We start from the raw sequence: 14430 nt of genomic DNA on the forward strand, positions 1-14430 counted from the left end.
CACAGGAGGGGAAAAAATGGCAGAAAATTCCCTTTTGTTTCTGAGAGCCACCTGCTCGTACGTTCCTATCAACCCCATTTGTCAGTGCACAGCACAAGGGATGGGGGTTACTGGTCCCCGCTTCCTCTAGCGCAGCCCAGGAACTCAATTCTGTGCCACATTGCCTCTAAGCAAGTGCTACAGCTACCCAAAAGGAAAGGGAAGCAGCATCCAAGGTGGCTAGCAGCCTCTTAAGATGTTCCCAAAAAAGCACAACGCTTACTGATCATTATCATAGAATCTGTCAAGTTGGAAGGGACCCATAAGGGTCATCGAGTCCAACTCCCTGCTCCTCGCAGGACAACCTAAAACTAAACCATATGACTAAGAGCATCATCCAGATGCTCCTTGAACTCCAACAGGCTTGGTGCCGTGACTGTTTCCCTAGGGAGCCCGCTATGGAAACTAAGGCAAAATTGCCTTAAAAATTACTGTAGGAACAAAAAATGTGTGCAGAGACTTATGAGATACTGTGCCCATGTCTTTAAATTTGTGTGTTCTACACTGTGGAAAACAAAGAGGCAGGAGCAGGATCACCAGAGGGAAATGCTGGCTTTCAATAACAGCGATAGCCATTTCCTCTGTCAGCAATCTTTGATCATTATCCCATTTCTCCATCCTTGAGTATTCTTGATTCATCCCAGGTAGAAAATGATAAAAATGCAACTTCAAGAAGAGATAGCAAGAACACCTACAGTTGGGGTTTCAGTCTCCTAGACAAAGCTGCTGAGATCTTTTGAAACAAACAGCAAGCTGCTCCTCTGCCTCCTACGATCCAGCCCCTGCCTCTCCACCTTCTGCATCAATACTGCCCCTGTGCATTTCAGCTGTATTTCACAAATCCCTACACACATTCCTCTTCCTCCATTAGTTTTGGGGGTTGGGTGGGGCGAAGTGTTTCATCATCATTTGAACTCACGCTTCTGCTTCATCACATGCTATACTTCTAATAGACAAATGGTAAAGTCTGTTCAGCTTTTGAAAAGACTAGGCTCCTGAAAGAGCAGGCAATTTGTACATGCAGTAATTATGCCCCCCTCTACCATTCTTGTGCTCTTCTTTGTAATGGATTTAAGTACTCCTTTCCACGACCACCAACTAATTTAATGGTTTTATAGGATCTCTGACAGTTAAGACACTCACACCCTGACAAGCTACCAGTGCTGTGGATTTGGGTGACAAGAGCAGATGGAAGGGAAAAAAAAAAAATAATCTGTTTTCTAGACTTCTTCAGTTTTAAGGAGACCAGTTGAGGGTGAAGCAGGCCAGCAGCACCTTTCTGAGAATGAAACTGAAGGCAAGCTGTGAATTAACACCACACATGGCATGGTCAAGTTCCTGAGAACAGCAGTGACACTACCTCTGTAAGGATTAATGCTGCCTTTTGTACATTTAAAAGGGGATGACAGTGTTAGTAATAACTAGTGAGATTCTTTCTTTATCAATTACTAGAGGAAGGGCCCTAGCTTCCAATAAACTGCCATTATGCATAACTAGCTCGGACACAAAAATCCCCAAATACTAAACCCTTCCCTGCTAAAAAAAAAGGTGTGGGGGGAGGGGGGGGGGAACAGTATTTAATTCACTTTAAATACTATCTAGTAACAGCCTAAATTAGCAGAGTGAAGTAACAAAGGGCATGAATTCATTGTTAGGGTACCAGAGCACATAGGAATAACATGTGAAAGACTGGCAGCATAAAGTGGCATAGGTGGTGTTAGTTGGGGTTTTTATTATTTTGTGGGGTTGGGTTTTTTCTTTTTTTGTTGTTATGGGTTGGGTTTTTTTTAAAAAAACTTCAGTGGCTCCCTTTAGTCTTACAATGGGGGGGATATACCCCACCTTTCTGAAAGACAGTCTAAATCAAAGCAAATGAATGCATATACCTGGGTAGTCACAGACAGTGTAAAACACTAATTCAGTATTTCATTTGTTGTTCAGATTTTTACAATTTATTTTGCCATTTTAAAAATGTCACATACCATTTTAAGAGGTGAAAGAATATTTTTAAAAGTTGAAACCTTACCCTTGGTTAAACCACATCAAAGGAGTAATCTTTCCTGAACAGCAGTATGTATGTTGAAAGTGTCGGCCAGCAAGTGACCTTGCTTTATATAGGTATATTCCTTCTAAACAAAATGTTCCATGTTGTCAAACTGATTTAACAAGCAACACAAGTATTGTTCATCCACAATTTCAATGCAAATGCTTACAAACAACAGTCAGAAAACATTCTGTGTCAGCACGCCACAGAAAACAGTGTGGCTAAAATAAAAGAAGCCAGATGAACAGTGAGATATATAAATCAGTAGGCAGAACATAGATGCTCAAACGGGAACTTACCACAACATGGAAAAAACATCTTTTCTTTACAGCCTTGCCCATGAACAATCAAAAGGCAAGCATGCAACATCCATGTTCTCTCTTCTTAATGTCAGCTTAGAAATACTGCAAAGTGACTATGATCTTATACAACTTCCAAGGCAATTTGTTGTCTTTCTGAAAGGCTTATGTATTTTGTATGGATCTAAAGATGGATTTGTGACTGTCAAACAATCCATCTTGTTTCTAAAACTGAACAAACATTGTTCTTTAGTTCACTGTCTTTTATACTAATAGCAAAATAAAATATTTGACTTTGAACTAGACCCAGATGCAATCAAGCATGGACAAGTAGACAACATTTGCAACATTACTGGCATCATGACACAACATTCTGTGTATGACTTTGGGCATCACAGTTAGAACATCATGTCATCTAGTCCATCCTCCATAAACTTCTTGTAAATTGCCATAAACTTTGCCACAAATGCTTCCAGATGATAAATGGCTTTGCTACCCAGTTGCAGGCGGTGTTCATAGAAGGCCGCCATCTGTGCAACTTCTCCTTTCAGTTGTCCATCACAGTTATTTAGAAGTTCTGTCAGGAGGCCCTAAAAGGGGAAAAAAAACCAGGACGGTATGTGAAAAGTTATATATTTTTTGTTAAGAGGATAACCTTATTTCTCTGAAAATAGCCAAGCTATGACCAATAGTTCACTCATGAATCCAACAGAAAAGACATTGAAGAATCATTACACCACCTATTTGACAGAACTAGATTCGCAGAACCATGTCATTTCAGAACCTTCTTTCAGGATAAATCCCTCATGTCAAATAGATGCTACCTATTGTGTTCTTCGATGGAAAAATCATGTATTTGAACTACTTATACCTTAATAAAGAAAATAAATTAACCTCATGTCCAAATACTATAACCTCTACTGCATGCAGGCACATGGCCCTGGGGAGAATTTTTGCCAAGATAGCAAGTGTAGTAAAATCACTTACTTCCTATCTCAACAGCATCAAGCACAAAGAGAAACAACATTAATAAATAACAAGGAAAGGGCTTATTTAAAATTTAAGTATATCTGTTTATATTTCTGTACATATGTATGTGTAGACACACAAAAGATACTTTACAACAATACTTCAGTCATTACAAAAAACAAAAATGCATTATTTTAGATCCGAGACAGCAATAAAATCATTGCAAACCCATCTCTATTAAAACCGTCAGGATTAAGTGGAAGGTATCATCTCTAGACCATTTCAAATTTATGAAGAGGGAGTGGGTAGAGAACATCCATCTTTGGCCCAGTGACAACAGGGCAATGCAGAATCCACTAACCTACTATAAGAAAGGAAGGTTAAAGAAACATCTAACTACCAGAATTGTCAGAAAGCAGAAATCAGTTAATGTGAAAAGAAATTTGTTATCTTGTAATTGTGTCTGATGGCAAAGTCCACCTAGGGTAAGTTGCAAGCTTTAGCTTTAATCTTTGTTCTGCTCTAGCTGTCTTCAGCACGCTTTCATCCTGCCTAAAATAAAAACATACACATCCCTCTTGCTTTCTTTCCTCCCAAGATGACTTCTGTCTTTGAAGAGACCTGCTGGTCTAGCATCCTTCAGCAAAACTCTCCACTAGGAGATCACAAATATTGAACTTATAACAACAAAACTTTTACAAAAGAAAACAAACTGTATCAAAATTAGCCCGTAAGATATATCTATGCTTCAATACAGAAGCTGGCCTGAGAAGTCTTCAGGGGAAGAAAGCGGGTCCTTTGTTTTTACTCAGCTATGATGCTGCTGTTCTGTGATCACAGAACAAGTTTTAGTAAACCATTCAACAGAGGTGTGAACAAGGAAGCCTGCAACAAAATTAGCTAGACATTTACATTTTCCAAATTAGAGAACAGAATCTTCCTGCCCCCAAAATCTACACAACTCAAAACCATCATGCCTAAATATATTTAGGCATGAACCTAACTAAACAGTCTAGTATTAATCAACTGAGGATCATGAAAAGTGAGTGCTATGCATCAGTGTTTGCAAGAATGAGGTCTTTAATTACTGCTTCAGAGCGATAACCTGGACTATTTTGGTTACTCCAGTGGAAGGAAACACAAGAGAAAAGTATCTTTTGGTCACTCAAGTCTATTTGGAAAGGACACAGTTTTTCATCAATATTTGGATAATTTGTGATGTTTTGGTGTGGTTTTGGTTTTTTTTAAACTCAAACTGAGACTGTCATAGCATTAATATTTATAACACATTAAGAGTTAGATAGCTGAATTACCTTCATTATAATCTCAGGAGGAATGCAGTGTGTCAGGAGTTCATAAAGCCGTCCACGGACCTCTAAAAGCCTGTTGGAAAGACACCACAAAATATCAGAAGTATGTCCTCAAAGTATACTAATGTGTTTTCATTATTTGTGAAATATGCTGCAAGAAAAAAAGTCAACTCAAGCAAAGGTTTGGGTTTGTTTTTTTTTTTTCTCCTGTTTTTGGTTGTGTGTTATTTTACACCCAAAAGCACTGCACAAATCAGTCAGTTTCAATTCAAATGCTACACGTCACCTTTTATTCAAAACAGTAAAATAAATTACATACACTCTAGTTACAATGGTCTCAGTTAATCTAGAAGCTACAAGGCCATTAGAATTTGTCTCAGGCTTGTCTCCCTTTAACTCCTCTTCATATCTAAATTATTATTCACGCTTAAGATTTGTGAGAAGACACCACAAAATTTATTAGAGCTACAAGATTCGTTTATGCTGTTTTTCCATCTTCATTATTTACAAGGTGGGGGTAAGATGATTAGGTGGCAGGAAGTGACACAGTTATCAATTCTCAACTTTTGATATCAGGACATCAGAGGCTACGAGCATTTAAATTAAATACAAGAATTTAAGTGACATCTCATGTAATATATGGAATAGACTGAAAGGATCAGACTGCGTATAGATAAAGGGGGATAAAGGGGGCATCTCCTAATATGCTTTAAAAAAGCGTTGATTTCTCATTTCCAGTTCTTTTACAAAGGTGTATTATGCTAAAGATGGTGAAACAGAAGCCTTAAAACAAGCAAACAACAACAAAAAAACACAAACAACACAACACCACCACCCCCCCCACCCCCCCCCCCAATAAAGACAGACAGCACAACATGCAACTAAGCTTATGCTCACTTTTGATTACAAAGCTTCAACAGAGAAAACTAGCAATTGTTTCAGTTCCTGACGCTTATTCAGCCTCCTCTGGTAACTGAAAGCTCACCTCCTCTGGCTGCAAAGTACCAGCTCCAGTAGAAATGCTAGAAAATTACATGTAACTAAAGTAAAGATGCCACATTTTTAAATGTGGCTTTTTTTTTTTTTAGGGTCAAGAGTACACCAAAAACATAATTTATAGCTGCAAGCAAGTGTATTCACCTACCTTTGTGGTGTCTGTTGACTCACAATAGCATTTGCAGTTTCTCTCAGATAAACTTCCCAGTCCATCTCAGGAATGTCTTGATCAGCAGTAAAAGGATACCTACATAATAATAATAATTCTAAAAAATAAAAATCAAAGCAAACTCACCTATTCTAACAAGGCCTCAGAAGTAAGTTCATTTATGTGTCTCAGTATAATTTACATTAATTTTTAGCAGTGACTTACTGTTGTACTCTGCAGGACTCACACATAAGTAGTGCTTTCCGAAGATTCCTGCCAGATTTCTCTGCAAGCCTTTGAGCCAGTTCCTGAGGAAGAGTCAGACCTTCTTTCTTACACACACTGGACAAGACATGGCAGATCTACACAGGAAACAGATAGCAGAGAGTACAACACTTAGCAAACAGTTTAGCACCTACAGATTCTCCTGTTTGAAACATTTCTGGACCAGAGACACACCAGTCTTTCCTAAGACATGCTCGACAAGTCACCCACCACAAAGAAAAACTAGGTCACTTTGTGGAATTAAAATATTTCATAAGTCCACAGCAAGAACTTATCTAGTAAGAAGTTTTAAATAACTTATTTTTGCTTCTGTTTCAACATACATCTTCAATACTGGGAGCAGGCACTCGTACAGCCAGGCATCTGCTTTGAATAGGCCCTATAATTTTTGACATGGAGTTGCAGCACAGGATCAACCTGCAGGTCGCCATGTACTTCTCCATTGTTCTTCGCAAAGCATGCTGAGCATCTTTAGTGAGTTTGTCGACTTCTGTTAGCAGCACCACTAAAAAAGGATTAAAAATAGTGGGGGGTTTTATTAATATCAAATCTTTCCAAGAAAATTAGTGCTTTGACATACAAGCGATAATACCAAAATAAATGATACAAGCAGAAAAAGGCAGCATGGTTCCACAGGCAGGAAAATAAAGATTAAGACAACCTGCATGTCTTTTTGACTATATAATCTTCTGCTCCTTCACACCCTATATTCATGTCCTGGAATGTCAATTTCTTCAGAGCAGGACCTGCAACACTTCAGTGCCAAGAAATAATCCAGGTAGGTGTAGAAACTTTCACTTTGATAATTAGTACAGTAACTTTTAAAAGGAATTTTTAAGTAAGAAATGCAAAAGAATTTATGGCATAAGGACATATCAAAAAGCAAAAATTTCTTGAAGACTCCCCTCAATACATTTTATATTTAAAAGCCAATGTCTTAGCTTAACAAAGTAGTAGTAGAAAGCTGCCTTGTTATTGTAGCTGCAGCGCCTTTCCATGGTCTTTTTTTTTTTTCTTTAAAAGACAAACGTATTTCAAAAATGCTTCAGAACAACCAGGAAACACCTAATATGAAGCAGCTAACCTGACCAGCTACCTTCTGCGGTTTCCTCTATAGGCAACTCATAGATGGCTCATTTCAGTACTCTGAATGGTCCAGTAAGAACAGCCTGGAGGAATAAGTCAGCCCAATACTCTTCTCCCATTGGTCTTCTGGTTATATATGCAGCCTAAGGAGATCAGCCAGCTTATCAGATACTTTGAGATGCATGGTATGACTGCAGCTGTAAGGATATATACACCAATAACTGGTAGAGCCAATCAGTGTCTAGCAGCTCAGGTGAAATATAGTATTTCCTGAGAACAGTGAGGAAAACGAGACAAAGTACTAAATCCATGACCATTTTCAACTAATTTCTGCTCTACTCTAACTGTCAAGATTTCTTCTATCCTTCAATCTCTTGTTATACAATTCTGATTTTGCTTTCAATTTAGTAATGGGGAGGAAAAATAAGCGAATTGTCGCAACATGTGTCTTGGAAAACTTAATTAAAGCCTTCTTCATTTTCTTACCCAGTGTCCTTTTGTACACTACGGATAAAATGCTTTTAGGTTTGCCATTAGGTTATCCTGCCCCTCAACTCAACATTAAGCCTCAGTAGCTCATAACGCAACTACTACTGTAGATCATTAAACTAAGTTACAGTGCATTTCAATGATAGACTTAAGAAAAAGGCAGCAGGAATCCCAGCTCCCTCTGCCCGGCCACAGTCTTCAACTACACCCTGTCCTCTTAAGAAACCAACACAAGGGAACCTCATACTGAGTATTTAACCATTCAAGATATTTCCACAGTGGAAGAAAAATGGGAGGTTGTTTAATTTGGGAAAGGTTCGTGTGTGCCCTCATGCAATATACAGGTACAAACAAAACAGTCAACTGAAATCTCTGATGAACAAGTTTAAAAAGTACTTTGACTGGTTTTAACTCTTTTTACTCACCTTTAAAATCTCGTTGAGTACTTGTCTCAAGCTGTTGGGATTGTGCTACTGTCTTCAAGAGTTCCTGAATTACTACACGGTCATTGTTTCCTGCATCACTGTGCCAGGAGTTTGAATAAAACTTGTTTTAAAACAACTTTATACTGCATATAAAATACATCCTCCTAAGCAGCCCCTTGGTCAACTGACCAAACAAGAATGCCAAAAGAATTCAGAAGCTGTTGAGGTTAGAATTAAGCTCAACACACATACTTTGTTGAAAGTTACCTTTCCAATAATAAAAACAACCCAAAGCTTACACAGACACAGCTAGATTAGTAGTACTGTATTGGGAAGTAGTGAAAGTGTTGTTAAATGTTTTATTAACACTTTAGAACAGAACTTATTTTTCTGGTATGAGAAATATAAACTTTTGTTACTTGTGATTTGGGCAAAGACATGTGATGTGAACATTTTTACCCATTATGGGAAAAAAATTAAGTCTAACCACATAATAGGATGCCTGACTGAAAGGACTGATGTAAATGCATACGTTTTTTTCCTCTGAAAATTAGATGTCATGCTATGAACAACCTTTATGCTTAATGTAAACTTGAATGGCAGACACAGTGAAGTTAAAGAGTTACTAGTAAAAGACCGATACTCAGGTACTATTACAGCACAGATGGTTAATTTTTTTCCTCTTAGAAGGCAGGAAAAACATGGGGAAATACTAGATTTCATTCCTGCCTCTTCTCCTTACTATCCCCTAGAGTAGCACTGCACAGCTTTCTCAATCCCCGGGTTAGTAGTTCAGCTAGCTTGACTAAAATTTGACAACCACTGGGGACTGACTTGCAAGCTAGATTACTGAAAAAGCAAAGAAAAAGAAGGGAAAAAACCCACACTTTAGCATCCCCAGACTATTGCCTTTACAGAGGCAGCAGTAGCTCTACAATATTTTTCACTGGCAAGCAAATGAAAAAGGCATTTGTCTGTCCTGTTCTAGTCACCACTCAAACAGACATTCCCTATTCTTGCCAAGGAGAAGGCAGCAGAATGTAGAGAAGCATATTAGCTCAACAGTTCACAGTCTGCTGAATAGGCTATGCTGACTTTGACTGCAGAGATCTGTCCTTCAGCAAGGGAGCAGGCCTGTGATTACAGCGCAAAAAAAACCCAAAAAGCAAAACAAAACAAGCCAGTTCTACTTATGAGCTAGGCCAGTTTTTGGAAATGGAAAGTGATCAAAATAGTTTCCTAACATTTAAAGATAAATTATTCTCTGCAGTAACAGAGAACCCAGAGTTATAATTTCATGGTGAAAGATTATCCTCGATATTACATGCCCACACCAAACATTCCAGGAAAACAATGAACAAAGGCAGTTACTACACAAACATTTAATTTTTGTTGTTCCTTATTCTTTCATTACCCACTTACTCAGGAGAACCCATTTTAAAGCATCTACCCAAGCTAGTCAAGTGACCAGCAGACAACACTTTGGAATTCAGACAATATCCTCTTTTTGGAGGAGAAAGAACAGCTCTATCTAATAAAGTTCCATAATAAATTCATTGTCTGCAGAGTCCTTCCCAGAAGTTAATTTCCTTTCCCTGTTAGCCATTTATCATGTTACTCAAAGATGCACAACTTGATTTCACAGTATTATAATTCAATCAAACTTCACAGACTATAGCACAGCGCACGCAAGTTCACTGTCTGGTCAGACATAAACATGACAATTGCTTGATCAATTAAAGCCTATGAATCAATATATTAATTCTTAATCAAAACTCAGCACTACTATTATATACAATAACCATACAGCAGTTCTACACTTACAGGATTTTTATATTTAGATTAAAATACTTTGGTTGACCAAATTATTTTATATGTTTCAAGCTAAAAGTACTCTACGGAGAATAACAGAAGTATTAGTAGTATTAGGTTATCAGAGCAGAAGATTGAATGGTTAGACATTTTACATCACCAAAATGACATATTCAACAGTTAATTACCAATAAAAGTCTCAGCTTTAATTATTTGGGTCTGTATTAGAATACCAACAGATATTCACTAATCAATACACAGAGATTAGCTGCAGAACAAGCTTGTAAAGGAGACATGGTACATGAGAATAGCTTCTAAAATGCAAAGCAACATGAGAAAAGGTTTAGCAATAAGCACAAAGCTAAAAGTTACTTCAGGATACACATTGTCTTATAATTGCAACCCAGACAGCAAAGCCAACATAACCAAACCCTCCCAGTGCACAATGACATTTACTCTCATGTGATTTAAAGCAACGTTAAGGGGTTTCAGGTAAATACAAGCATTTACTTTGGGTCAGTGAACTATCACCAGCAATTTCACAACTGTCAAAGAAGACGTACAGTACACCATTATAGCTTCTGTCATTTAAATCGACATCTGACCTCGCTCATGACAGGATTCCCAGTATTTTGTGATGGTGTTCTTTCCCGTGCTCTAAACTCTTTATTTTAAGAGTTACTGGGTAAACCTCAGTTACTTTCAAATCACTTTATTTTTGTATTTGTGAGAGAACTAACAATATGGGGGTGTTGGTTCCAATAAGTGTTCTCAATTTCAACTTAAATGGTTAGATCTATGAATCCAGAATCGTTTCTGTTACCCAGTCCTCAACATCAGCATGCTTATGTAGCTAATTAAGCACAACATTACTGTCTTTACTATACAGCAGTCCAAGTTTTTGTTCATTTAGAGCTGTTCAATTAAAAATCCTCTCCCTGCTCCCATATGCAGCCCAAACCCATAAACCATTATCTAATTTGCTCAGGCAATAAATTGGGCAATCAGGCCCTTATATACGCAGTTTGAAACCACTCGCAATATGACTAGTGGCTTATATTTGAAGTGGGAGATTTTTACCATACACTTACCTTGGGTTAACTTCAAGGTGATAATTACTTGCAATGGTGCTAATTTCAATTTTCTTTTTAGAAGGTGCCTATGTAGAAAGTAAGCATATTAAATTTCGGAAAGAGCGTTATAAAGATCTGATGCAAAAATTTATCTTACAAATTACAACTGGCTATGTCACAGGCAAACCAAAAGCCTCAGAGATCAAAGAACTGCTGAGACACTAGACATGCATCTCCTACTCCCCAACCCCACCTCCAAAGGAGGAGTACTGACATATCATCCAGCTTGTAAAATAATAACAGTAATGATTATTATAGCAACACATAGTACATATTACTGCATGCTCCAGTTACTGAGTTTCGTAACAAGAAATCTTATTATTGGAATCAGCCATTCAAAATAAGTGATACTTTGTCCCTCCAAAGAAAAGTTTTGGAGGGAAAACCTCTGGACAAGCCTGAAGAGGCTGTTTACTTCTCTTAGCAAAGGATTTCAAGTCTACACTTTGTTTAAAGAAAACACTAGTATTCATATCACCACTAAATTTGGGTCTGAACAGTTAAATATATCCTATATTTCTGTCACCCAGTCCAAGTATTATACTTGTTCTACTATTAAGAATTAAAAAGCAAGCATTAAATAACCTACTTATCAATAAAGCTTGAGAAACCCTTGCTAGTTAAGCCTTCCATAACAAGGATTTTGAATGGATAATATAACCTTTGAATAATAAACAATTAAATGCCTAAGACCAAGGCAGACAGAATTTAAATTGATTTTTTTTTTTTTTGCTAATGCTGAAATTGTCACTATGGGAATGAGAAAACAAGTTAAAACTTGCATATATGCAAAAAGCAGTGCTAATAATTTAAAAAATAAGGGTTATTTTTACAGACAAATGAAATTCTATACATCTAATGAGAGCTAGTCTATTTCAACACATGCTATTGTCCAAACCGACCTGTAAAACAAAACAAAAAAACAAAAAACCCACCACCAGCCATAGAAAACAACAAAAAACCTCACATCCTCCCACCCATAGAGACCTAAGGAACAAGAACATCTGGGAAAAGTATTTGTTCATGTAACCAAACTAGTCTGATTAATTACATAAAAGAGCTTGAAAATACTGAGTGCAAAAAGTTATTTTTAAAAATTAAATAAATATAAAGGCCTCACAACAGAAATATGTCAGTATATAAATATCCACATTACTTCGCAGCAGATGGAAGATTTATTTTTTTACCGTTATACTCTGATGCTCAATCCTCAGTTTTTCTACTCCTGCACCATATAATTCCCTTAACAAACACATTATTCTTGTCTTTTTTCCAGCTCCTGATGGTCCATACACCAACAGATGAGGGAAGTCACCACACTGAACCTGAACACAAAGCAAGACTATTAGTTAGCTACAACAATATTTTCCTTATAAGAGAGTATTCATCCTTCCATTCTCACCCAAGTTTACATGGAATGACTTTTCCAGTTCAGTCACAACTTAGTACCTAGAATTAGAAGTGCTGAATTCCTTTCCCACAGAAATATTTCCTATAGAATATCATATTTTTCTGAAGACCATATGTAACTCATTTCACTCCAAACACCTCACCACTCAAAAAAACCCAACAAAGCCAAAACAAACCAAAAACCAACAAAAAAAAATCACCCCAGCATTCACATGCTTTCCAGGGTTTCTAGAGTGACAGCTGCAATAAACACACAATAAAAAGGATTAAAACAAAGTTTAAAGCAGATTACACAATTCTACATGTGTATTATATATGCATATACATAAAATTACTTTGTTGTTTCATTTGCAAGCCTTGAATCTGGCCACCTAGTAATAGATGGCCTGTATTTAAATGAAGTTAGGAGTTTGTTTCTTGCAAAGCTAAAAAGCATGACCTGGAGAACATCTGACCAAACCCCGGAGTCAGAATTTACATTAGTTAGATACAATAGTCATAGAGAAACACTGAGAATGAATCAATCCAGCGGTCTAGTGAAGAGAAGTCAGCACTTCTGGCAGGGGAAGCAGTCCTTCAACATCCAAGCAATTATATAGGCCTGACTTTTATTCCCAGCTGCGCACCTTAAAAAATTCAGCTAACTTTAAGTAAACAAGGTAAGCCCTATTCTCAGAGATACTGATCATTCTCAGCCCAAACCAGCAGGAAGCACAGATGCACACCACTGCTGAAAAAGTCAAGCCACCTATTTCTTCGCAGCCTTTTCCTTAGCGTAAAGGCCATGCTCCCGAGCGGACCACGATGCTAGCCGACCACTTTCCCAGCGGCGGCGCCCGGCAGGGAAGATCCTCCGAAGGCTGGGGCCTGCACCGAGGGAAAGCTCCCTGCCCCCGCCCTATAAACCCGCAGACGCAGCTTATGGGCCGCGGAATCCCGACCCCTGGAGGATCCCCGCCGCGGGGAGGAGAGGGGCCCGGTGGCGGGCTCGCCTCAGGCGGCCCCCGCCGCCACAGCTGGAGGCCGCAGCGGCACCGGGCAGAGCCCGCCAGGGAGGCCGCCGAGTGCCGCACGGCGGGCCCGGGCGGCCTCTCACCAGGTTGCGGAGCTGGGCCGCCTGCTCGCGGTGGTAGTCCAGCCTGCCGAGGGAGCCGGGCCGGTACTTGTCCACCCACAGGCTCATGGCGGTTGAAAAGCGCGCGCCGCCCGCCGCAGCCCCGGCGCGCGCGCAGCCCCGGCCCGCAGCAGCAGGAGGAGCGGCCCGTACGGCAGCCGCCGAGGGACAAGCTTCATTGGGGCCGGCGAGGGAGCGGAAGCGCGCTGCTGCCCCGCCCCCACGGCTCCCCGAGTGAGCTGCACCCGGCCGTGGCGGGGGCGGGGAGAGCGGTGTCCGCCATCGCCCGCTCGGTCCCCGCCAGCTTTGGGGTTTCTTTTCCCCTCCCAAATGACAGTTTTTCCCTCCGTGCCCCGGCGGGCTTTGTGCGTGAAGCTGCAAAGCCCGTGCTCGCGGTCCCGGCGGCAGCAACCGCCACCGCACGTAGCCTCACGGCCTGACGCCCGCGAAACCCGGTCCTGGCGCCGGGGACGCAGCCAGCAGGGCGGGGAAGGCCCGGCACGGCAGTGCCAGCACCAGCGCCGCGCACCGCTGCTGCCCGCTTACAGCAGCGGATCTCTTGCTGTTTGTGGCGAACTCATTGCTTTTGCTCATCGTAACTCGGGATTTTTTTTCACAAATCATACGCGGATACTTCATGGGAGCGGGGGTGGCGGCGGGGGCACGCCGGCGACGGCGGGCGAGCGGTGCGGGCTGGCCTCCCGCGGCAGAGCCGTCAGCAGGCGGGGGAGGTGGAAGCTGAGGTGAGCGCCCGTAGGGCCGGCCCGGCGCCCCGGCCGCCGGAGGGCGAGCTGGCGGGGAGGGAAGCGGCAAGGGGCTGACAGAAAAGAGGCCTGCAGGGTCGCGGGGCCTGCCCGCCCTGCCTCTGACC

General features: G+C 40.4%; 1 protein-coding gene across 1 annotated transcript; it reads right to left on the reverse strand.

Moving 5' to 3' along the window:
• Positions 1–1969: 1969 nt before the first annotated feature.
• Positions 1970–13735, reverse strand: RFC3 (replication factor C subunit 3). Its single transcript, XM_072850365.1, has 9 exons — positions 13542–13735; positions 12223–12360; positions 10994–11061; positions 8091–8188; positions 6414–6595; positions 6031–6167; positions 5806–5904; positions 4665–4734; positions 1970–2972 (listed from the first exon to the last, which is right to left on the reverse strand). Exons 1-9 carry the CDS (start codon positions 13626–13628, stop codon positions 2781–2783), a joined length of 1071 nt encoding a protein of 356 aa, XP_072706466.1. The 5' UTR covers positions 13629–13735; the 3' UTR covers positions 1970–2780.
• Between the last annotated feature and the right edge of the window lie 695 nt (positions 13736–14430).

Source organism: Ciconia boyciana, chromosome 1 (genome assembly GCF_034638445.1).
Source record: "Ciconia boyciana chromosome 1, ASM3463844v1, whole genome shotgun sequence".
Taxonomy (NCBI): Eukaryota; Metazoa; Chordata; class Aves; order Ciconiiformes; family Ciconiidae; genus Ciconia; species Ciconia boyciana.